The sequence below is a fragment of the Drosophila hydei genome, unplaced genomic scaffold, assembly GCF_003285905.1.
Source record: "Drosophila hydei strain 15085-1641.00,03,60 unplaced genomic scaffold, DhydRS2 tig00008134-arrow-pilon, whole genome shotgun sequence".
NCBI classification, from domain to species: domain Eukaryota; kingdom Metazoa; phylum Arthropoda; class Insecta; order Diptera; family Drosophilidae; genus Drosophila; species Drosophila hydei.
In genome coordinates, this window is record NW_022045843.1 from 547,177 (window position 1) to 569,826 (window position 22,650).

The 22,650-nt window shown below is 36.9% G+C and overlaps 3 protein-coding genes across 6 annotated transcripts; all 3 read right to left on the reverse strand.

The window, feature by feature from the left end:
• Nucleotides 1-195: 195 nt before the first annotated feature.
• LOC111603843 (aquaporin-like) lies at nucleotides 196-22,270 on the reverse strand. Of its 3 annotated transcripts, none has more exons than XM_023321613.2 (3): nucleotides 21,764-22,270; nucleotides 682-1,216; nucleotides 196-619 (listed from the first exon to the last, which is right to left on the reverse strand). In XM_023321613.2, the coding sequence occupies exons 1-3, from the start codon at nucleotides 21,922-21,924 to the stop codon at nucleotides 428-430; spliced, it is 888 nt and encodes a 295-aa protein (XP_023177381.2). In that variant the 5' UTR covers nucleotides 21,925-22,270; the 3' UTR covers nucleotides 196-427. The 3 variants fall into 3 exon arrangements, with proteins under 3 accessions (XP_023177381.2, XP_023177384.1, XP_023177382.1); XM_023321616.2 differs by lacking the exon at nucleotides 21,764-22,270 and adding an exon at nucleotides 2,144-2,271 and having other exon boundaries at nucleotides 197-619; XM_023321614.2 differs by lacking the exon at nucleotides 21,764-22,270 and adding an exon at nucleotides 1,308-1,443 and having other exon boundaries at nucleotides 197-619.
• LOC111603796 (aquaporin) lies at nucleotides 2,937-4,019 on the reverse strand. The gene is made up of 2 exons (XM_023321544.2): nucleotides 3,207-4,019; nucleotides 2,937-3,152 (listed from the first exon to the last, which is right to left on the reverse strand). The coding sequence occupies exons 1-2, from the start codon at nucleotides 3,813-3,815 to the stop codon at nucleotides 2,937-2,939; spliced, it is 825 nt and encodes a 274-aa protein (XP_023177312.1). The 5' UTR covers nucleotides 3,816-4,019.
• Nucleotides 4,383-17,950, reverse strand: LOC111603844 (aquaporin AQPcic). Of its 2 annotated transcripts, none has more exons than XM_023321617.2 (3): nucleotides 17,873-17,950; nucleotides 4,839-5,388; nucleotides 4,383-4,772 (listed from the first exon to the last, which is right to left on the reverse strand). In XM_023321617.2, exons 2-3 carry the CDS (start codon nucleotides 5,367-5,369, stop codon nucleotides 4,554-4,556), a joined length of 750 nt encoding a protein of 249 aa, XP_023177385.1. In that variant the 5' UTR covers nucleotides 5,370-5,388; nucleotides 17,873-17,950; the 3' UTR covers nucleotides 4,383-4,553. The 2 variants fall into 2 exon arrangements, with proteins under 2 accessions (XP_023177385.1, XP_023177386.1); XM_023321618.2 differs by lacking the exon at nucleotides 17,873-17,950 and adding an exon at nucleotides 17,615-17,770.
• Nucleotides 22,271-22,650: the final 380 nt, after the last annotated feature.

The window sequence follows — 22,650 nt, forward strand, 5'->3', positions numbered from 1 at the left end:
ATTATACATATTATATTATATTATATGTGCCAAAAGTGTGCAGAGGGCTGGTCTCCGGGTATTTCTTAGTCGATCTCTCCCACGCAACTCTACAATTTTTAATATAATCTGAAGAATTCGATTAGGCTTTTATACAAATTACTTACCAACATTGCCGTGCCATTAGAAAATGAAAAAGATAAGGCTTTACTTTGAGAGTCTAATATATATATTTGCATAGAATATAGGCGTACTTTGCTTCCCTTATGCTAGATACATGCTAAGATATATGGTACATATTGATAATTATTTATAGACACGACTTTTTTTTGTAATTTTGAATCGTTACTACTCATAGCTCATATACACATTAAATTTATATACATACATAAATATCTGCAATAAACCCCAATTTTTTTGTGGCATTATGAATAGATTTACAGTTGCACTACGGCTGTGTTATGCCTAGTATTTTGGGGTTTTCTGGCTTGCTGCGAAATCCGTACTTATAGGCAATAGAGGTAACTAGCGACGATGTTAAGGGAGCGACCCAATATATCCAATGATCTTCCCAGGAGTTATTCCACAGAGCTGGAGCAAATGATCGTACGGGATTCATGCTTGCGCCAGTAAGCTGGCCCTGTGGAGGCAAATCAAGTGACAATTAGTATACAGTGAGAGCGCTTCTGCTGAGATACGTACCGCAACTATGCCAATGCATGAAACTGTTAGCCCAAAACGGATTGGCACAGAGTCTTGCACGTCCGCATTGCGTAAATCCCAAACACCGCAGCAGACGCAGATCAAAATGGACGTGAGGAGGAACTCAATGATGACCGCCTGCCAAAGAGTTATGTTGCTGGCAACGGAGGTCACACAAGCGCCCATTGGAGTAAGGGAGTTACAAATCATATTTTTGGGCATCGATGCCACCAGCAGTCCATATCCAATCGAGCCGCCAAGTATTTGCGCCACAAAATACAAAATGGCCATTTGCCACGATATCAGCTCGTATATAAAACTTGCCAACGTCACGGCGGGATTCAGATGGGCTCCCGATATACAGCCAAAGCACTGAATACAGATGAGCACGACGAAGCCGAAAGTAAGTGAACACTGGAGCGGGGAATTAATAATCGACGACGAATTCACACAGCCCATGCATCCCAGATACACCAGTACAGCCGTGGCAGCAAACTCCCCAAAGAACTTAGCTACATTTTTGAGTAGTTCACTCCTGCAATAGACGTAGAAAAGACATAGATTAGGCTTCGACTTTACACCCACCAATTGCAATAGAAGCACACGCGTCTCTACTTGTCACCTGCCTCGAGTTGTCACTCTGCTCGACCATTATGCCAGAGACGTAATTTTATAAATAGGAGTCGCACCACACAGTCCAGCGTTTCAACTCGACGCACCACAGCTCGCAACTAAATCCGGCAAATCTGACTCGGAGACTGCAGCGCGTTGTCGACTGTCGACTGTCGACGGTTGTTTGTCGGTAGTTGTCGTTGCCCGATTAGCTTTGCCACTCGACCCATTGACAGGTACTTGCATAGCTCTACTCAACGCCCCCTCGAGCCATATTGTAGCAATAGGCATTAATCCTCAACGAGGGCCATTATCAATTATCGAATTATCAAATGCTAAAACCAATTATCAGCTAACTCTTCTACGTATATCAGCGTATCAAACGCAGCGATCAAAACTCTGCTTAATATTATATAAAATTTTTTATAGCAGACCCACATTTTCAGTACAGCAATAATTTTGATAACTATCTATAAAGCTGTTGAAAAGTACTTAAGACAAGAATGACTTTTATTTCATATTCCATTCAGCGATATGCAACAACATTCTTGATTAGCAAATCCAAATGGAATACGGGCATTAAGCATAGCTCTCATGGACAGCTGCCATGACTAGCAGATACCCTAACCAATTGTCTTGCAGATCGCGTATGTTTATATACATAAACCTTATCTTTCAGATTATGACTATTTTGTTTAGCAATTTTATGGGCAATCATTTTTTCATGCCTGGCATATAAATATACTTATGCCACTTTTGGGCACAGGAAGTTTGATATCAATCAAGGCTATCTCCCGCCATGAGGTAGAAACGAACCGCCTGAGAAAATCGTAACTGACATCATTCTCACCTTGGCAAGCAGATCATACTATTCCGTTGCTATCCTCTTTGCTCGCACTACAGAACAATCAAGGATATCCTTATTTTAAAATTTTTAAATATTAGACGAATGTTAAAAAGTAAAAGCAATTGTAAGATCATTTTCTAAAAACTTACAAAGCACATTTATTATCTCAGTGATTGACAACTTTTTCTACATTTGAATTCCCTCTCTGATGTCCAGTCATGTGGCACTTCTGACTAACGTGTTAGCGGGGGTTTTCCGACCTTCTTTGCCCGAAACGTTATCGAAAAAGTAAAATAAATAAAATTGATCTACCTTCAAGTACGTCGCTCAGCTGAAGTAGTAGTTTAAATACTTTTTTTTCATTATGCCTTAATCAATGGGACTCAGCTGTAAGGCCTTGGCTAGACAAATAATTTCTAAATCTGAAGAACACATGCAGACATATTTATTATGTTCATCTGATAGCTTTCTGTGTCGTCAGACGTAAAGTTATCTTATCGATTCGCAGTCTATTGAGACACCTTTCCTAATTCAAGTCTTTAATTGGTGTCAGATTTTGAACAATACTCTTTATAACTTTCAGTTTATTGTCGTCACAATAGTTTTGATTTCTAGATAGATAAAGATTTCGCACACGTTTCTTGCCCTATTGTCCCCAGCTCTTTGGCAAGGGTGTCTCTGCCTATCTTTGTTGCTGCCATTTTCCGCCTTTCTGTTAGATACACATAGTTAAGCTTATTGATTTATTATATTAAACTTAAATTAACCTTAGGGCTAGTACGTAATGCTGTAGACCCTAAACCCTATCAATGAAATTGATTTGGGCATTGGAGGTGCGCAGCTCAAGCACCTCTTCGCTGCGGCCCTTGAAGGCGAATCGATAGATAAGCGAAGTGATTGCGGCGCCAGCCAATGGACCCACCCAGTAGATCCAGTGGTTCTGCCACGAATTGTTCCACACCGCCGGTCCCAGCGAGCGGGTCGGATTCATGCTGGACCCAGTGAAAAGGCCCTGTGGTAATTGAAATTGAAGTCGTGCGAATTACAAATACGTTCTCATACTGACCGCCGCCAAGTTCAGGCAGGAAACTGTCAGACCGAAGCGAATGGGCACCGAATCCTTCAGTCTCGCATTGCGAGGATCCCACACCGAGCAGGCGACCATTGTCAAGAAGCAGGTGATCAGCAGCTCAATGAAGACGCCTTGCAGCACGGAAATATCCTTGCTGAGAACTGTGACACAGACGCCAGCCGGCTCGTCTACGCCGACGATGGCGTTCAAGGGCAGCACAGCCTTCAGCAGACCGTAGCCAATCAAAGCACCTGCCACCTGTGCCACCAGGTATGCTATGGACATGTACCAGTTGAGGGCGCCGTAAATCAAGGCAGCCAGCGTGATGGCCGGATTGAGATGGGCGCCCGAAATGGAACCGAAGCTCTGTATGGCAATCAGAATGGCCAGGCCGAAGTTGAGGCTCAGCTCGAAGTGGGAGTTGAGAAACAGGGGCGTGGTCACACAGCCCATGCAAGCAATGAAAATGAATGTGGCCGTGCCCACCAGCTCGCCAAAGAAGGCCGCCACTCGCGCTCGATTCTCCGCATGCAGCTTCAGATATCTCCATCTCGACCCGGAGCTGGTGCTGGAAATGTTTAGCGTTAGCTTCTGCTGCGACATGCTGGCCAAGTTCAACTGAGCCAGCAGACTGGGCCCGTGGGGCCGTGGGCCCGGCTGGCTACGAGTAGCGCAAGGTTTCGACTTTAAATTGGCCCCTAATCAATCAATATGAATTATAAAACCTTAATGCTAATTATTATGCGGATATTTTTGGTTTTTTTTTCTTTGCTTAGATATGCGCATTTACGTTATTTGGTATTGTCAACCCCAATCGCAAATGAATAAATAATTTATCATGTTTCGAACTCTTAGAATTTGCCACACGGCGTGGCACTCCATGCGTAATCTTATCTCCTCGAGATCTTCAACAGCTGCGTGAATATGGTGCCTCAACTTGACCAAGGCTCGCCGCTGAGTACTTTTGATTCATGAATGCTGAGATCAAATGTTGGGCCTACTTTTAGGCGCGGTCAGATCAATTCAAGTTGGGTTTAAAGGAATAACCAATTGGCTGGAAAAGCACTCAGGCAATTCGAACTGCAATTTGGTTGGATAGCCTTAAATTGTATATGGCATGCATAACTGAACAATCTGGCTGCCATTTCCGTAAGAAAAGCAACTTTTTCGCGATAGAAAAAATGTCTATGTGCTTTATTAATCGAAGCCCTTTTATATTAGAGTACAAGAACTGTTTTAATATAAAATTCGTCGATAACGATCTTAGCTTAGGACTAATTAGATTTTGTTTAAGTGTGTGCCCTGTACAGTGGGGCAGCTTTGGCACTTGTATACAATTGTCTATGAGAGCTGGACGTCCTCCAGTTGGCGCAGTTTCTCGTCGGAGACGATCTGGGCCTCGACAACCTCTCGCCGGAAGACGGTCTTGTAGGCGATGGCAGTGATACCAGCACCGCTCAGCGGTGCCAGCCAATAGATCCAGTGCTTGAGGAAGTTGCCGTTCCAGAGCGCTGGCGCGAAAGACCTGGCTGGGTTCATGCTGGCGCCAGTGAAGGGTCCCTGCAAGCAAAACGAACAGAATGTTAATGACAATTTTCCTTTCAGAAATGACCGACTTCAACTTACCGCGGCACAGGCCAAACAGGCAATGGCCAGGCCAAAGCGTATGGCCACCGAATCGTGGTGCTTGGCATTGCGAGGATCCCAGACGCCGCAGCACACAATAACTAGAATGGCCGTGGCCACAAACTCAATGCCAAAGGCCTGCAGATTGCTGACCTCCGAGTGGGGCAGTGTCACGCACAGGCCATTGGGCACATTCAGTGTGGACGGTGGCAGCAGGGCCATCAGCAGGCCATAGCCAATGAAACCGCCCAACATCTGACCGACAAAGTAGACAAAAGCCATGGGCAGCGAGACCAGGTCATAGATGAAGGCCGCCACAGTGACAGCGGGATTCAGATGAGCGCCCGAAACGCAGCCAAAGCATTGAATGGCAATGAGAACGGCGAAGCCGAAGTTAAGAATGATCTGCAGATGATTGTTGGGAAAGAGATCTGTTTTCACGCAGCCCATGCAGCCGAGGAAGACCAGAATGGCTGTGCCCATCAGCTCCGCGAGGAAGCAGCTGATTTTATCCAATGTCGATGCCTTCATTTTGAACACCTTCAAACAACTGAAATGCGAAACGTTTACCATTTAATTAGCCAACCAAACGAATTTGTTTGCCTCTCTGTTTTGTTTGTTGTTTTCGATTGTGACAACGTTTACCGTTTGCATGCGCTAACAGACGCTGAGACCTGGCGCCTACACAAAACCAAATCAACTTCATCAATCATGCTCGAGCATTAGCACCAGGCCATCCATGCCTAAGCCTTTCAATTAAATTTGATCTCACACACACACACACACACACATATATATATATGAATTGTTTTTCTCTATATCTACTATAGAATGAGTCGACTTTGTGCACTTTTGACTCACTTTGCGTACAACTTGCAGCTTGTGACTTCAATTTGTCTTTAGCTGCTGCCGCTGCAATTGATTTTTATGTTAGCCATGTTGACTAGACAACGCTTATGTTATGTTATGAATTTGCTTGTTGCAGCATCGATTTTTCCAACTATAACCAGCTGGCTCAAACTTATGTCTGCTGCTTGAGTAGTATCTGCCTTTGAAGTCTAGTTTAACTGATAGAAAATAAAGAAAACTAGGAGAAAACGTAGAGTTTTAGACTGTAATTTTGTCTTAGGAATTATTTTAGTTTTAAATTAAAAGCTGAGCTATAATAACAAAAGAAAATATTAATCTTTTCTTATCTAATTTTTGTAGCTGCAGCTAGGACTGCAGCCTAAGACTCTCACATTTCTTTAGGTTTTGTATATTTTCAATCACTGAGTTTATGATAAATAAGTTTTCTAATGAATATTGAACTCGATATTCCAGGCTATTATAACAAGTCTTTAACATTGCTTCAGCTATACAAAATCATTGATTGTTTTTAATCTCACATCATTGATCGAAAAAATATGTTTTAAAAATTTTACAATTTTTTTAGACTATCCCAAATTATTTAGGTTTTAAATAAAAGAAAAATAAAAGAAAAGAGATTTATGCAAAACAAAGTCAACTGCTGAAGCCACACGTCTACGAGTCCTTTATAGCAACAAAACTTATGCATATCCATAAAAATAGCTATAAAGCTAAAGATCATATTAGGCCGATTTTTGAAATTTGTAAAAAAAATTCCAAAATAAATTTGTTAAATTAAATAAATCACAAACATTTGAGGCCAAACTGCTTTGCGCTCACCACTTTCTAAATTTTCCATATATTAAATATTCGAAATAAAATTATAAATAAATTTTTTATAGAACCATATATCGCTAAACCAACGTGTTTTTTAAATGAATATTATTTTCTATTTTTTATGCACAGTTCTTGTTGCTGTTGTTGTTAATTTGAAGGTCAAACTGGGTGCCAAAGTTTGCGTAATTTGTTAAAAATGAAAAAAGCACAATCTATATAATTTTTTTATAACCAAAAATTTTTTATGGAAGTTTATTTTTGATATTTACCGATTCAAGCACTCGCGACTCATGCTAACGGTATTTGTGTATGCTATGAATATGTATCTTTTAATATCTGAATGTCTTTTATCTGAGTTACAAGCTCGATCGTACAGCTCCACTGTCAATGTCAGTCTGAGCGTTGGAGTGTCACTGGCAAATATTTATATATCTATATATCCATAGTGCGCCCACTTATATATCTTCTGCGTAAATCAAACGCCCATTTTTAGCTGCGAGAGACAAATTAGCAAATCCTCCACTAACAGCGAGCGATGCTCGATGCTCGATGCTCCATGCTGCTGAGCAGCAAGACACGAGCCGCGTCGTGTCTCCAGATACATTGTGAGACATCGCTATCGCGCTCTCTGCACGTTTTACACATTCACATGCTCTCCCTATATATACATATATATAAATTTATATATATATATACATATATTATGAAAGCTACATTTAAAAATAAAAGCAATATAAGTAAATAGTCTCTGCTCTTATCAGCGTTCACATATTTGCTCTAACAGCTCGTCCGACTATATGAATGGGATTGAATTATCAGCAATAGGTTAACAACAAACAATATATTCACAGTATTTACTTCTGTGACGTTTTCTGCAATTGACACTTCCAAAGGTTTGCTTATCAGGAAAAATAAGGAGCAAGGCTTCAGTCGAGACTGCCTGACTATGAGATACGCTGTCCATCATTAACTATGTAGGGCAACTATGTGCTGTGTATGCTTAATGTGCATAAACTATCTTTATACTAGATGGAATATATATTATACTATATACACACACATGTATTTATATTTATATTTATATATAGGCACCTGCTATCCTTAGACTCCAATTCAAATTTAGCTTTCTATCTTGCTGCTCTTTCGATTAAGCTATCAATGAAAAAGATAACTAAGAGTGATAAATATGAAGCTTAAGTTATCGATCATATCTAGGAAAGTGACTTACAAAGAAAATTTGCAGGCTCACTTTCTTATAGGTATCAAGATTATGCTTTGGAGTGCAAAAATCAACTAGGCTGGACAACAGTTTTAGTTGATTAGAAAGCTGAGAAACGAGAAAAGTTATCGATCACATCTAAGAAGGTGACTAGATTGGAACTTACAAGTAAAACTGTCTGGCTGTATTTATTATAGATATCAGATGTCTCAGAGAACAATTGAAGGATAGACAAAGAGTAAGCGAGGGCTATATCGGCTCGGCTGTTGTAACTAATCAAGAATATACATATATATATATATGTTTATATATATATGTTTATTTTTTTAAAACCTTTATACACTCTTTATCAATAATCAACGGGCAACATCAATCAGTGCAGCGAGTGTATCAGCTACATGCTGTCAGTCAACAGCACTGACGCAACTGCAGAGCAGCAAGAGTTGTCATCAAGTGGCAAATTGCACATTGCAAACAGCGCACAATGCGTGCCACGCAATGTGTGTAAATAAACCAGTAAACAAATCAGTGCAACAATTCGCATCTGAGTCTCTGGCATTTGTCTATCAAAACTTTGCACGCAATTCCCCATTAAATGTCTCAATCGTCATTGCACTTTAATTGAGCAAATGAAAAAGTAATACATACCACAGACCACTGAGCGAACTCTCAGCTGATATGCAATCGCGAACATTTATATATGCGTATAGAATATATAATGTTATTTCGCATAGCCATTCAGCATGTGGCTAAATATAAAATGTGTTTTTTATTTAATTTTTATTATTTTTCATTTGATATTCCACAATCTGAACACGATAACCTTTCTGATCTTAATCCCCTTCCCATAAAAAACGTATTAAGTGCTGCCGTTCGTCCACCTACTCGTAATCGCCTAGGTATAATGCCCATTGGAATTGTTTGTGCCAGATACGTTTGTCGAGGGTATTTCCAGTTGATTATGAAATGTGTACTGCATACAAGGAAATGTTTTTAATCCTATTTTAAATATTATTATATAAATATATATACATAAATATATAATATATTCTCACACAAAAAACAACAGATTTACTGCTAAATAAAGTTATCTTCTGTTTACATATTACAGGCTGGAGTAGGATAAGTCAGATATGTTTACTACATTTACTCTTTTTGGCATAAGAGTTGTGATCTTTATTTACTAAAAAATATTTGATATATTTGGCAATTATTTACTATACATTTTATTTATTTACTATATTTAAAACGAGACACGCATTGACTTAAGGCAGTTGTTGAGCACTTGAAATATTAAATTAGCTCTGATTTAGTATCAAATGATTTGTTTTTGCTCTCGATCATCTAAAGTCCCTTGAAACAGCTGTTAAAACCTTTTAACAGCTCGTTTTAGTGGCATCGACTTCTGAGTGGCAAAAGTAAACTCAAAATGGTTAAAATGCAAACGTTTCTAACGTCCAAGCTGAATATTACTTTACTATATTTTCATAATTTACATAATAATTTAATATGTAATACTTATGTATGTGCCTAAAAAAGATCCCTCGCAGAGTTGTCTCGTAATTGCTGTCAAATAGCTTGGCTTTCTTTTAAGACTTTTTTTCTTTTTTGAAGTTACTTATAAATTCAACTATCCCATATTAAGAAGCTTCACTGTTCTCCTAAACGTAATGATCGTCGAATAATACTTCAGCTCTTTCTTTAAGCAATTTTTAGGGTCTTTAACAAGAAGTGTTTATTACATCTTTATATCTATAATTATATATGCATATTTATATATAAACAAAATGTTATCAGTATCCAATTATCATATTATATAGCTTTATAGAATATATCAGTCAACTAATTGTATCATTAGATTTATATAGTTGCCAATAAATAATCATAAATGAAGTTTTTAGTATAAAACGTTGAAGAGTATATATGATTCGCTATACTACAACATATACCTATACCCATTACACCTTTATACAAATAAGTGCAAGTAAATGAAGTTTTCTATAGTTTGTGGCTACGCATTGAACAACTGCACATTGAAATTTTACACAACTGCTTAGCGCTTTTCATGAATGCCCAATAATAATATTTGTAATTGAGTTTTGTTGGGGTTACGCGAAACATTTGGCGAATTGCCAACGTAAATATTATGTTAACTAATTGACAGAGACATAAACGTGTGTGGGAGCAGTCGACAGAGAGAGAACGAGTAAAAGCACGAGAAAGAGCTCACTATGTAGGCAGACGGACACGTTTTGGCAAGTGGAATGTATCTAAATTGATATATATAAATAAGTATGCCACAAACAATTGAAAACAATTTCTATTATATCATTTAAGAAGCGAGGCACGTTTTACTATTAAGAGTTTTTTTGGCTAAAGTTTAAGCCAACAACCAACAACCAACAACCAATATCCAAACCAAATCAGAGCTATGCTACCAAAACGGAACTTGTCCGAGTTGTTTGAATTGATGTCCAGAGTGTGCGCTATGCAAATAAATCAATTAAGCATAGCGGTAATCGTGAACGTTTTATTATTTACAAGTTTCTTCAATAATTTGCTAATTGATTTGCCCGGAAGGATCACGCAGTAACTGCGCAGCATATCATGAATCAGCTGCATGAAAAGCCATTCGATTCGATTAGCGATCAATTCGTATGAATAATTCTATTTTTAAATAACAAACCTCAACTTTTCCAATGAGAATAAATGTGTTAATTAACATTTAGTTGACGACTTAATGTACAGAATGGGGCCGCGAGCAGTGGCCATTGATAAGCGTCAACAAAACGTTGCCGAGCAGCGAGCGAACATTCGAAGAGAATCGATCGAGAGCTTTTTGCAGCTTTTATGTAGACTTTTGTGTTAGACTCGTTAAGAGGACGCAGGCAAAAGCGTTTGCTAAACTTTCATGTAAACGCTTTTTGTAGAACTTTAAAAAGCTCTAAATTATCTTTATCGAGCTTAAATTTCAACGAGTCATATTAAGTTATAAATTAGAAATAAGAACAGAAAATTTAGGAAAAATTATTTTTTTGAATTTTTATATGAATATATATATATATATATATATATATATTATATATATATATATATATATATATATATATATATATATATATATATATTATATATATATATATATATATATATATATATATATATATATATATATATTATATATATATATATATTTAATATATAAACAGAATTTAGTATTGACGTTTCGTATCTATTGGAAATATTGAGAAATATTGAATTAGTATTTAGATCAATGAAGATCAGACTTTTGATAGCATTTAAGACAGACAAAGAGTTAGTCTGAACATATATTATGTGATCTGTTCATTGTTATTTTATTGACGTTTAGTATTGACGTTTCGTATCTATTGGAAATATTGAGAAATATTGAATTAGTATTTAGATCAATGAAGATCAGACTTTTGATAGCATTTAAGACAGACAAAGAGTTAGTCTGAACATATATTATGTGATCTGTTCATTGTTAGTCTTTTAGGTATAGTAGTTCTATATCGATAATAGATGTTTCTTATCGATAGTATATGCCTTTATCTCTATTATATATGCTTACACTTTTGTCTCTATTTTCTCTCCTTACAGACGTCTTTTCTCTACTCTTTCTCTTCTTCAAACGAGTTAAATAACAAATGAATAGTTCTATGCAAAGTTTAAGGACAAAAGCTTTAAAACTAAGATGTACAAAGAGACAGTTAAAAATGTAAAGCTATAGATCGATAATATATGTCTTTCAATTATCGGAAACTCAACGTTACCTATTTCATAAGTTAAGTACAATGCCCTCAAGTAGAGCACACTAATCTCCCACTTTAATCACGCCTCTTTCGACTAAAACTATGCTCAACTATTGTAGTGGGTCAGTTTTTTTAATTGAGAGGTGCTTAAGCAGATTGTCGCAAGATATCTGGCGATAATACAAACAGCAATTAAATCCGAAAATGAGTTTTGTCTGCAATCACATCGACAGGCAGACATACATAAACAACCTACATAACATACATAAGTACACACATAATTGCTTGATAATTGGGCGGCTCAATTTGGAAGCACTTAATTAGGATTTGGCGTTAAGTGATCAGACAGCTATGCTATACACACACCTTATCGCTCAGATATCGCAATGTGTTTTTCATTTCGCTTATTGCTGAGCTGAGACGAATGGCATTTGGCATTTGGCATGACAGACGGCTGCGATGGCGCGACATCGTGCTTCCACTTCCCTATTCGCGTGTGCGACGTATCTATTTGGTGGAGCGCATCGCTTTTGATACGCTTGTCGCGTTCAGAACGAGCTGCATCTTGTTTCCATGCCACATTGATAACTAATTCAGCTCATTATACGTATTTGCCGCGTACTGGGCTGCGGCCACTACTTAATATGCTGATAAGCTCTATTGATCATCTCTAGGCATGACATTGAATAACCAAGCCAAGCCAAGCCAAGCCAAACCAAGCAAAGCCAAGCCAAGCTACGTCCTTCCGTTACACATACTTTTAGTAAACACTGTGCGCATAATACAACCCAATAGCTGCTGCTGCTGCTGCTGACTTATAGCTGTGCGCTGTGAGGCGCTTATCAATGGCATTATTATCAGCGGCAAACGTTGACGTTTTATTGCGCAACACGTTAAAAGCCAACAAAGCGCCAGCGCATGCTACTTCAGTGTGGCTATAGATTCTTTTTATGGGCCCCGCTGGGCGAAATTCGCCTCTTGAAATTTGAACGGCCCGAAATATCTAAGGCGAGTGCCGCAGCGAGTGTTCATATTATCGCCTAGATAGCCACAGCCATAGGCATACGCATAGCCATTTCGCCAAGACAGCTGACAGAGTTAGTGAACCTTGTGTGAAGGTGTGTGTGGGCGTGGTAACGCCTTATCAGACAAACTCGCACTCACATGATGGAAGCCTGAAGTCTGTCAGCCTCGAAATAGCGCTAAACTTCTCATATATAACAGTTATTTATTTTAGCTATTTTAAGCGCTCGTTGACAGTATTAAGATTTTATCTAGCGGTCTGAAGTGCATAGACAGACACCCCATGAGGCATATATTTCTGTTATCAGTATCAATGGATCAGTCTATATAACCAAGCTCAGCTGTATGACAGATCGTTTATCTGTATGACTATATAGGGGAAGAGTTTCGACTACTACTACTACTACTACTATTATTGCCACTAATATTGCTACTACTATTTTTGCTACTTCTACTAGTGTTACTACCACTACTATTTATACTACTATTGTCATTGCTACTACTACTTTATATACTATATCTATCCACATATCTAATTCTACTACTAATACTACTACTTTTTATACTATATCTATCCAAATATCTAATTCTACTACTAATGCTACTACTACAACTACTTCTACTACTACTACTACTACTACTTCTACTACTACTACAACTACTTCTACTACTTAATTATCCTACTACTACTACTACTACTATATATCCTACTACTACTAATACTATAAATACTACTACTACTACTACTACTACTAATACTACTAATACTATAAATACTACTACTACTACTACTGTATATCCTACTACTACTTATACTATAAATACTACTACTACTACTACTACTACTATATATCCTACTACTACTAATACTATAAATACTACTACTACTACTACTACTACTACTATATATCCTACTACTACTATTACTATAAATACTAGTACTACTATTACTACTACTACTACTACTACTACTACTACTACTACAACATAACATAGTAAAAATCAGTTCGTTCACTACTGCTTAATCTTCATCGCGGCGCACATTGACTTTCCCTAGTATACGTAATGCAAATGTGAGTTTGATTCTCTGCTAACTTTGCTAGATTATTAATAACTTTATATGAACTGCAATTACTGGCGAGCGACTCAATTATTTGCTTAGCTTTGAGTGCGACTCGTGCTTTGATTATCACGTTATCTACACTACGCTACCAACTGACTACTCGCTGGCAAAAAGCAAACGCTAATATTGCCCTAGGTTCTCAAAGCTGTGGCTGGCTTATGCAGAGAGATGTCAATAAAAGTCGATTTGTGTTCTAATCAGAGCCTCTGCAATGGGCCATAAAGTAATATTATTCAGCGAGAATATCTATAAGTGGGGCCCGATAATGCAGCCATAAATCAGAAGTCAACTCGAAATGTGTGGGCAGTAAAAAAAATCAAACTCGAGTCGAGAACAGGTCCAACACCGAGCTGTCATAGTTTTGAGCGTCTCAACTGGAATGCGGACAGAGCATTTTGATGGCCTTCATTGCTGACACTTTGGTTGCCTAATTGATCGGCATTGGCTGTTACAAAACAATGCTGATCTCATCGCTGTAAGTCGCAGAAGTAATAATTATAATTATAATTAAGTCCCTATCACGTGCGTATACTTAATGTCACATTGTCGCTGCAATAGAAGAAGGTGAGTGTGACACCTGACCACACGAAATATCTCAATACTGATACGAAATCTTCCATTTTAGCAAACATACGATAATCACTTTTATTGAGTTGTCAAAAAACTCATATAGGACACTATTAAGCACGGTATACACATGCGTGTGGCTCTATTCGACGAGCTCTATTACATATATTGATGGATTTATCAAAATGTTTAGTGTAAATTAACAAGTTGGAGGATACGATTCAATTAGCTCATCCATTAAGAGTCGCAACATTGAACGTCATGTGTCACACGCTGTGCTAATAGCGTGTCTTATATAACCATCAGCATATTTCGGGCAAAACACGCCCACCAAATCAGAGTACAAATAATTATGGATATATATAGCAGTGGAAAAAATTCGCAAAGCTCAGGTGCTAGCTGCTAATATGCCAGGTAAATATTTAATAATTTGGAAAATAAATAACAATTTGTGGAATTGCTTTAACACGTGCTGAACTAAGGCAAACCAACGCCAATGCGCAATATACCCTGTGAGTGAAGGCTGTGAAAGATATACTACAAAGTTCATAGATGTCGAGGCTTTATATATCCTGTGAGCGGGAATAGTAAAGCGCATACTAAAAATGTTATATATCTCGAAGCTTTGTATACCCTGTATATAAGTCGAAAGCTGATATACCCTGTGAGTGGAAGCAGTAAAAGGTATACTATAAAGTTCATATAAGTCAAATACCATATACCTAAATGCATACTGAAAACTCCATAATTATCAAAGGTTTAGAATAGAAATAGTAAAAAGTATACTAACAAGATGATGTCGCGTAAATGTTAAAAGTAAAATAATACACTGTACTAAAAAGTATACTAAAAACATCAATGAAGTTGAAACTTTATATACCATGTGAATGACAATACTACAAGGTATGCCAAAAACTTCATAGATTACCAATCCTATCTATTCATTTTTCATAGTGAGGAAGGGCAGGGCAAGGCAAGGCAAAGCTAAAAATAATTTCAAGTATATTTAGCTGCTGATATGTTTGTCTGGGTGTCTAGTTATAGATATTACTATAAGAAATTATAGAATTAATACTAGGTCTACTATTGATATAATATTAGATAATTTTAATAGAAATTTTCAGCTGCTGATAGAGAAAAGCAGTTAAAAGTCGTTAATAGATATAACTATAAAAATCTTAAATATATTCTAGGAAATATTTATTTATACTAAGCATTTTTGGTCTATAACTGTATCTGTAGCACTTTTTATAGGTTAACTGCAGTTCGACTTGGCTGGCTTTGATTCGGTTCGCGCTAAAAAGAAATTTACTGCTGCAGCTTAAACCGGCTCAGTTTAAACCCGTTGACAGCGTGAATTATGCAATATTTTATATGAATAAGCTTTCACTAAAAATGTTTTTAAGTATGAAAATGAAAATCAATGTCAAATTTATATACACAGGCCAACATGGTATGGATAACAAGAATTAGAATTGTTTATCAAATTCGAGTTCAAATCGAATGAAATTATTCTTATTGACACTATTGCACCTCATATAGGATTAGAAGATCTGGAAAACTTTATTTAATAATGTTCTTACTTCTTTAATATTTGCTCTGCACTTTGGACACATCTCATTAAATGACATCTAACTTTGTTGACTAGTGTTTCTAAGAAGCAAACTCTTAAAAGTGAGCCTATCTGTCAACTGTTATCTTATGAGTGAGAAAAATGCAATTAAATAAAACAAAAGTATTTATTTGTTAGGCAATCTGAAAGTTGTTCACTAGCCATAAGAAATTATTGAATTTATTTTAAGTAATTTAATGATTTACGCTCCAAGTGTCTAAGAGCTGAGCAAGTATTTTAGACCTCCCACAATTCAAGCAAATGCTTTATAGTTTTTCAAATTTCATATAAATTACAGAGTAACTACAAGTTAATAAATCTAAATTGCATATATATTTAAATATATATATATTTTTTTTTTTTTGATTTTTTAAGACGCACATAAACATTTTATCTGGTTTGCGTGGACCGCAATAATTTGTGTTCTCATTTTTTTTCGTGTGTTTGTTCTTATTTGGTATTCAGATAAAATTCATGTGGCTATTGTTATAAACATGCTAAACATGTGAATTAAAAGCGACTATTGACATAACGAACAGAGCAGCGCAGCGCAGCGATTATGAAGTCAGTGTATAAAAGAAATTGAACAACTGAAGTTTAGCCTCCGGATCGTACGATCCGTCTGGCTTAGGGCCGGCCATATGCACTAGTCGGTTATCAAGCATGGCATTTAATAGAAATTCTGACCCTGTGCCAAATCAAATTGCAATCTTTTTTTAGCTTAATGATAATTTTGATAAGAGTTGCTGGAATGCGAGCGCGCGAGCGCTTCTAATTAGTCAAGAAAGACGTGTATAACACAGCCGAAAAAGAAAAACTGGAACAGGTTGAAGTATCAGCTGCATATATATATATATATATATATATATATATATATATATATATATATATATATTATGTGTATTTCGAGAATATTTCCAAAGAGATGAAGTGAAATATGTTTTAAAAATAAAAACTTGCTGTCGCGTTGCACGCAAAGTGAGGCTAAAAAACGCATCATCAAATATTATTTCAGTTTATTTTTATATCTGTATATATATGTTTCAGGTGAATGTTAATGAAATATCATTTTGTAAGCGGCTAATGCACTTATAAGTATATGGAAAACTTTGAACTCGCGGCGTATTTATATATATACATCTCCCTCTCTCTCTCTCCATATAAATTCTCTTTCAATTCAAATTCAGTTCAATTCCTTGAAAATATTGTTAGTTATGTAAGAGGGTTTATAATTCTATGCGCTATCTCCCACGTGCAGGCAGCTTAATTTGATTACCTACTGCAATTTAATGCAAAATAATGCACATAATTATAAGCCAATAATGCGGTAGTCAATAAACAGCAACAACAACAACAACAATAAGACTAAGAAGAAGAACAATAATAATAATGCCAGCACTTGCTAAGTAACTTGGTATATGGACGGGGTTGGGTAAGAGGTCAGGTTGGGTTGAGTTGGGCTGGGTGTAAGGTGTGTGTTTGTACACTGCTTTTGATATTCAAGCAGGCGCACAACAGCAATTAAATGCCATTTAATCAATATAAAGTACATAAACAGCAACAAGTGTAGATAGCGTCTGGCCCCAAAAAGAAAATATATATGCACATACGATAAGCTTGGATATGAATAACTTTAGAGCGAGCTCTGTTCACAATTTTCTGGCTATCAGAATTTCACAGGCAATATTTTTAAGTTACCAAAGCAACGAAACTGTTAATTAAGTCACAAGATTTACTTAGCACACAAGACCGGAACTAGAACAGGTAAATTACCTCAAGGTTCAGGATCAAGAACGGTAAAGAACAGCACTAACTGAGTTGTTCAATGAAAACTGAAAAGTCTTTGCTCTGGATGCCTTTTTATATAGATCAAAAAAATGGATTTCGACAGTGACAGCAGCAGCCACGTGAAGAGAGTTCAAATTTCTCTTAGTGTTTTGCACATTTGTTGGATTTTCGAAACAAGTTTTCTAATTAATTAGTGTTTGACACACACACTCACGCACTTGAAGCAGCTGACTGGGAACTAACCTGCGCTTTCGTCGATCGTTTGATTGCAATTAAAAGTCTTGAAGGCAGCAGCGAAAGGCGCGCGCGATCAACTTCGGCAGCGCAAAAACAAAAACCACAAAAACGAGCTCCAGCCACCATGGCGTATTATTGTTGCTTATTACTGAAGGCAGCGCAGTCGACGCTTTGAAGTTTTGCTGCTTATCAATCGTGAGCATATGGAGAGGGAGAGAGCGCGCAACAAGCCGAACAGCAAACGAGCGTCGTGAGAGCGAGTGGCGTCGTGAGAGCGTGTGACATTGTGAGAGAGTGTGCGCGCTTGCTGACTCTTTTGTGTGTACGCCAGCGCAGCGAGCTTTTTCTGCTTGGAGCGTTACGCACGCTGCAGATAACCGATAGAGATGTGCTGCGTAAGCTTTTGGTTTTTTCTTTGGTTAGGCATTATGTAACGCAAGCAAAGTCAACAAGGTTCTCAATCGCTCACTTCTATAAGCAAATGAAGTTATACTTGAAATGAGTCCAACTTTTTATTAGTATAAGACATAAAAATAATTGTATAAGACTTTATTAGTTCTTTCTTAATTAGTAACTTCTGTAGTTGGTATTTTAATGAGCTATGCTGTAAGCATTTGTTAGTATAAGACTTTAATCTTGTTGACGTAGAAGCGTGTGTATAATACCATAATAGTTACTTATTTAGTTAGCTAAGTAAATGAGTGTATTCTTTCAACTGAACACAACTACACAAAAATTGGTTAGTATAAGACATTTGTATAAGACTGTTTTTGTTGACATTTGAACATGTGTATAAGACTTTATAAGTAACTTCTGTAGCTGGCTACAAAAATGTGTTATATATAAGACATTAGTAGAAGACTTTTTCAGTAAATTCTGTAGCTAAAAAATTCATTCTTTTAATAAAACTATTGAAATTTGTTAATATTAGACATTTGTATAAGACTTTATTCTGCTTGATACATGAACATGAACTGAGAACATTTTTCACTTTTAACTTCTCCAAGTATAAAACCAGTATTGTTTTAATTAGAACAACGAATTGAGCGACCTTCAAACATTTTTTTTGTATATACGTTATGCATACATGTTTATATAAGAGTTTTTTTTATAGCGTACAAACCTAAGCCAACCTAAATTAATTTCCTATATGAGCTTTTGTTATTGTAAACTCAATTCTATATTTGTATAACAAGTATACTTCAGCAGACCTTAATGGTTTGAAAGACCTTGAAACTTGATATGTCTTACACACACATACGTAGTATAACAGTACTTCTCAGCAGTAGCTTCTGCCCTCGACTAGAGCATTGAATATTCCTATTTTGCAGCAGTTCTGCTTAAATAATTTATTAATTTTTCATATTATTATGAAACACAAAAGAATAATGAAAATGTAAAATCTATTAGATCATTGTTTAAATGCTGATATTATACGCTATAATTTTGGCTATCATTAACGTTTTAAACAAAGACAAGTCATTTTGGTTAGCGTGAGCTTAGCCCAATTAATGTTTAAATAATTTAACTAGTGCACTGAACCATAAACAAACATATCGTAAAATTAACAATCTATAAAATAACAATAAATAAATACATATATATATACATATATATATATATAATTAGCGCAGAGTAATGCCCATTCAGCCTTTTTCCAGCCAAATTGAAATGGTGCAAGGCTTAGCTAGAAGACTTTTTCGGCCGGAAGTCTAGCTGCTTATAACAGATGACTGAAAGCTCCGCTGACCTCTGCCAAGCTCTTATTCCGGCTGCCTTGCATAAATGTCGAGGTCAATAGAATATTTAGCCAACTCAAAATTGAATATATAAACAAAATTGATATTTGAAGCTAATGCGAGCATATTATGTATTTGGTCAGAAGTCAAATAATATATATTTTCCATTATATTATATTATATTATTTATTTATTTAGCTGAAGACAATCGACGAGCTATTCAAATTAGATTAATGTGTGAGAGCTAGATTCTATAAGGAATTTGGCTTAGAGTTTTTGAGTGATTTAAGTTTTCTTTTGAGATTGATATCTAAGATAATGCTATGCAGGGATTAGATGATTATACTTGCTGAACATTATTCATGCTAGCAATATTCGTGCTATAAAAGCTTATACTATATAGAGTTTATACCATATAGGTATGCTATTTAGGTCTTATATGATGATACTTTCTAAACATTAGCCATAGTTGCTTAGCTTTCCTAACCATAAATCCTTCATTTCGACATCACTTGTCATTGTAATCTTAATAAATCTCATTGTAATTGTCAGTTAACATGCCTCAAGATAAAGACAGATAAAGTTGTAAACATTAATTACAGTTTGGTGGCATTGTTTCAGTGTCACGCCCCTGATTGACAAGCAATTCATCAGCTGCCAGCAATTACAGTTAATATCTTACATACTTACCTCTTGGTATGCGACTTACCTGCAGGTGGAGAGCTTGAATCACATTATCACTTATCACAGTTATCACAGTTATCGCGGGAAACTTTAAGATTGATTGGCCGCAGCCTTTTCCATGCTTTTCCCAACGTTGCTGGCCTTGACTTTTACGAGACGGGAAGCATTTTTCGCTTTGTTCTTCTAACTCGCGGCTCCGTTTTGATGTTGAGCCAAACAAGATATACTTAATGATAGCTATCAGCGGGCCCGCACTGAAGTATGTTAATGTCGCTCAATGGCCAATGAATAAATATAAAGTCGAAAAATGTCGACAAAATCAGCGGCAGCTGATGATTAACAATATTTGGCCATTAATGGGTTAACCGACAGCGAAATCGTGGCCGTTGAGCTACAAAAACTGATCGTCTGTGAGTATTTCTGGTTGTGCCCATTCATATGATTTATTATGCTCGCTGACTGGAGACTGCACGGGACGGGACGGGACTGGGACAGCTTGTCAATCGGCTTAAACTCGTTTGTTTAGTCGAGAAAATGCCACAAGCAAATTCAATCAAGCTTTCGATCCATGCCATTTTCACAGAGCTTTTGCTGTGCCGAAAATAAACAGACGCCAAATACAAATAAAAGCTGCCAAACCGTTGCACGTGACGTATACGCAATGCCCCGTCGCCGTCAACAAATGTGTGTCAAATCTTTTATTTGATTTGTTTTTGTTTAGTTTTTTTTTGTTTCTTTTGTGCTCTCGTGACACTCGTTCAGGAAGTGAGTCGAGCATATCAGTACTGTAATGGCAGAACTGTACCCAAGGGTCAGTAATGTACCTAAAGGCAGTAGTGTACCTTAAGGCTGAGCTGTACCTAAGGACAGTACTGTACCTAAGGTCGTTATTGTACCTTAATGAGGTATTGTACCTAAAAGCAGAACTGTACCCGAAGGTAAAACTGTACCTAAAGGCGAACTGTACCTAAATTGGAATAAATACTCATGCAGCCAGCTCTCTTAGCAAATATAGAAGATATATCTTATGTCAAGGGCACAACTTATGTTTGGCAGGACCTTCTCTATTGATTGATCAATATTTATCATATTTGTATCATGACAAATCAGAAAAAACTATCTAGCACAGTCTTAGAGTCAGAATTTACAAATCTGGCAGTAAATTGACTGTAGGCCCACCTAGACTACCCCAAAAATATATTATCCTCCTGTACTCGAGGCATTGAAAATCGAAAAAAAAGCATATCTAACTCAAATTAAAGCTTAACAGATTCCATTTTGCAAAAGAATCAAACTTGACCTACTCCAAAAATAAAGTTTTGAATAACTTTAAGAGATTTAGCAATTTGAGCGAGTATTAGGCAGTCGAGCACGCAGAACTGCAACATTCTTACCAGTTACCAGTTACGAGTTACCAGTTGGCAGATCTTTGTTGCTGTCGCTTTTTTTTTTTTAATACCTAAATTATTCGCACCTTTTAACTGTTTTCTTCTCACTCGGCTGCAATTTGGACTGCGATTGCAGCTCCCCTCGATGCAGCTGCTGATTGAGCAAAGCTGCAATTGATGGCACTGTTTGCTGCTGCTGCTGCTGCTGCCTTTGTTGTGGTTGTTGCTGCTGCTGTTGTTGTGGCATGATTACATATATTGTTGTACGCACTTTAGCACTTCTTTCACACACTCACACAGGCGCGACACTTGATATGCAAATTGCTTTTTTATGCTAAATATTGCAGACGCGACGAGGAACTTTTGTTCGCTTTTGGTATTATTTTTTTGTTTTTTTTTTACGGCTTTGGGCTCGATGCTAGTCTCAATGTTGTTCGCAAATTATATTTATACTTGTATCAGTTTTATTTATCTTTATTTTTGTTTCTCTCGTTTGGTGTTTTTTAAGTATCTTTTGGATCTGCATGCACGGCCGGCGGCTCGCTGTTGCGACGCATGCGAATATTGCTTTTGGCTTGCCCAGCTACAGCGAGCTGACTGACAGAGTAACCGTCGACACGTCGACTACGAAGCTTAAATTCATCGCAGATGGCAGAGGCGGACAATGAATAAATAGATATATATACATATATATATTTATAAATATATTTATATATAAAGCTATACCAATAGCTACAACTAAGCAAATACAGCAACCAAATGGCAGCAAGTGTCGCGTAAAACGACTTTTGGCGATGGGCTGAATTTGTGAGTGAATCCGTTTGAATTGAGTAATCGAGGGTATTCGGATTTTGTGCAGGTGTATGTAACAGGTGAAGCATAGTCTCTTAGTTTTGAGTGAAGAGTGAGTGGGCGGCACAGCAGGAGTTGAGAATTAAGTATTTAAAAGGCATGCAGACTTGGGAAGGCTTTT

Coding starts and splice junctions, on each gene's coding strand:
- LOC111603796 (XM_023321544.2), bottom strand. CDS start 3,815: ATGTCGCAGCAGAAGCTAACGCTAAACATTTCCAGCACCAGCTCCGGG. Junction 3,153..3,206: donor CCTGCCTGAACTTGGCGGCG/GTCAGTATGAGA, acceptor CAATTACCACAG/GGCCTTTTCACTGGGTCCAG.
- LOC111603844 (XM_023321617.2), bottom strand. CDS start 5,369: ATGAAGGCATCGACATTGGATAAAATCAGCTGCTTCCTCGCGGAGCTG. Junction 4,773..4,838: donor CCTGTTTGGCCTGTGCCGCG/GTAAGTTGAAGT, acceptor TTTTGCTTGCAG/GGACCCTTCACTGGCGCCAG.
- LOC111603843 (XM_023321613.2), bottom strand. CDS start 21,924: ATGCCACAACAACAGCAGCAGCAACAACCACAACAAAGGCAGCAGCAG. Junction 1,217..21,763: donor GAGAAGAAAACAGTTAAAAG/GTGCGAATAATT, acceptor CGTCTATTGCAG/GAGTGAACTACTCAAAAATG. Junction 620..681: donor CATGCATTGGCATAGTTGCG/GTACGTATCTCA, acceptor TTGCCTCCACAG/GGCCAGCTTACTGGCGCAAG.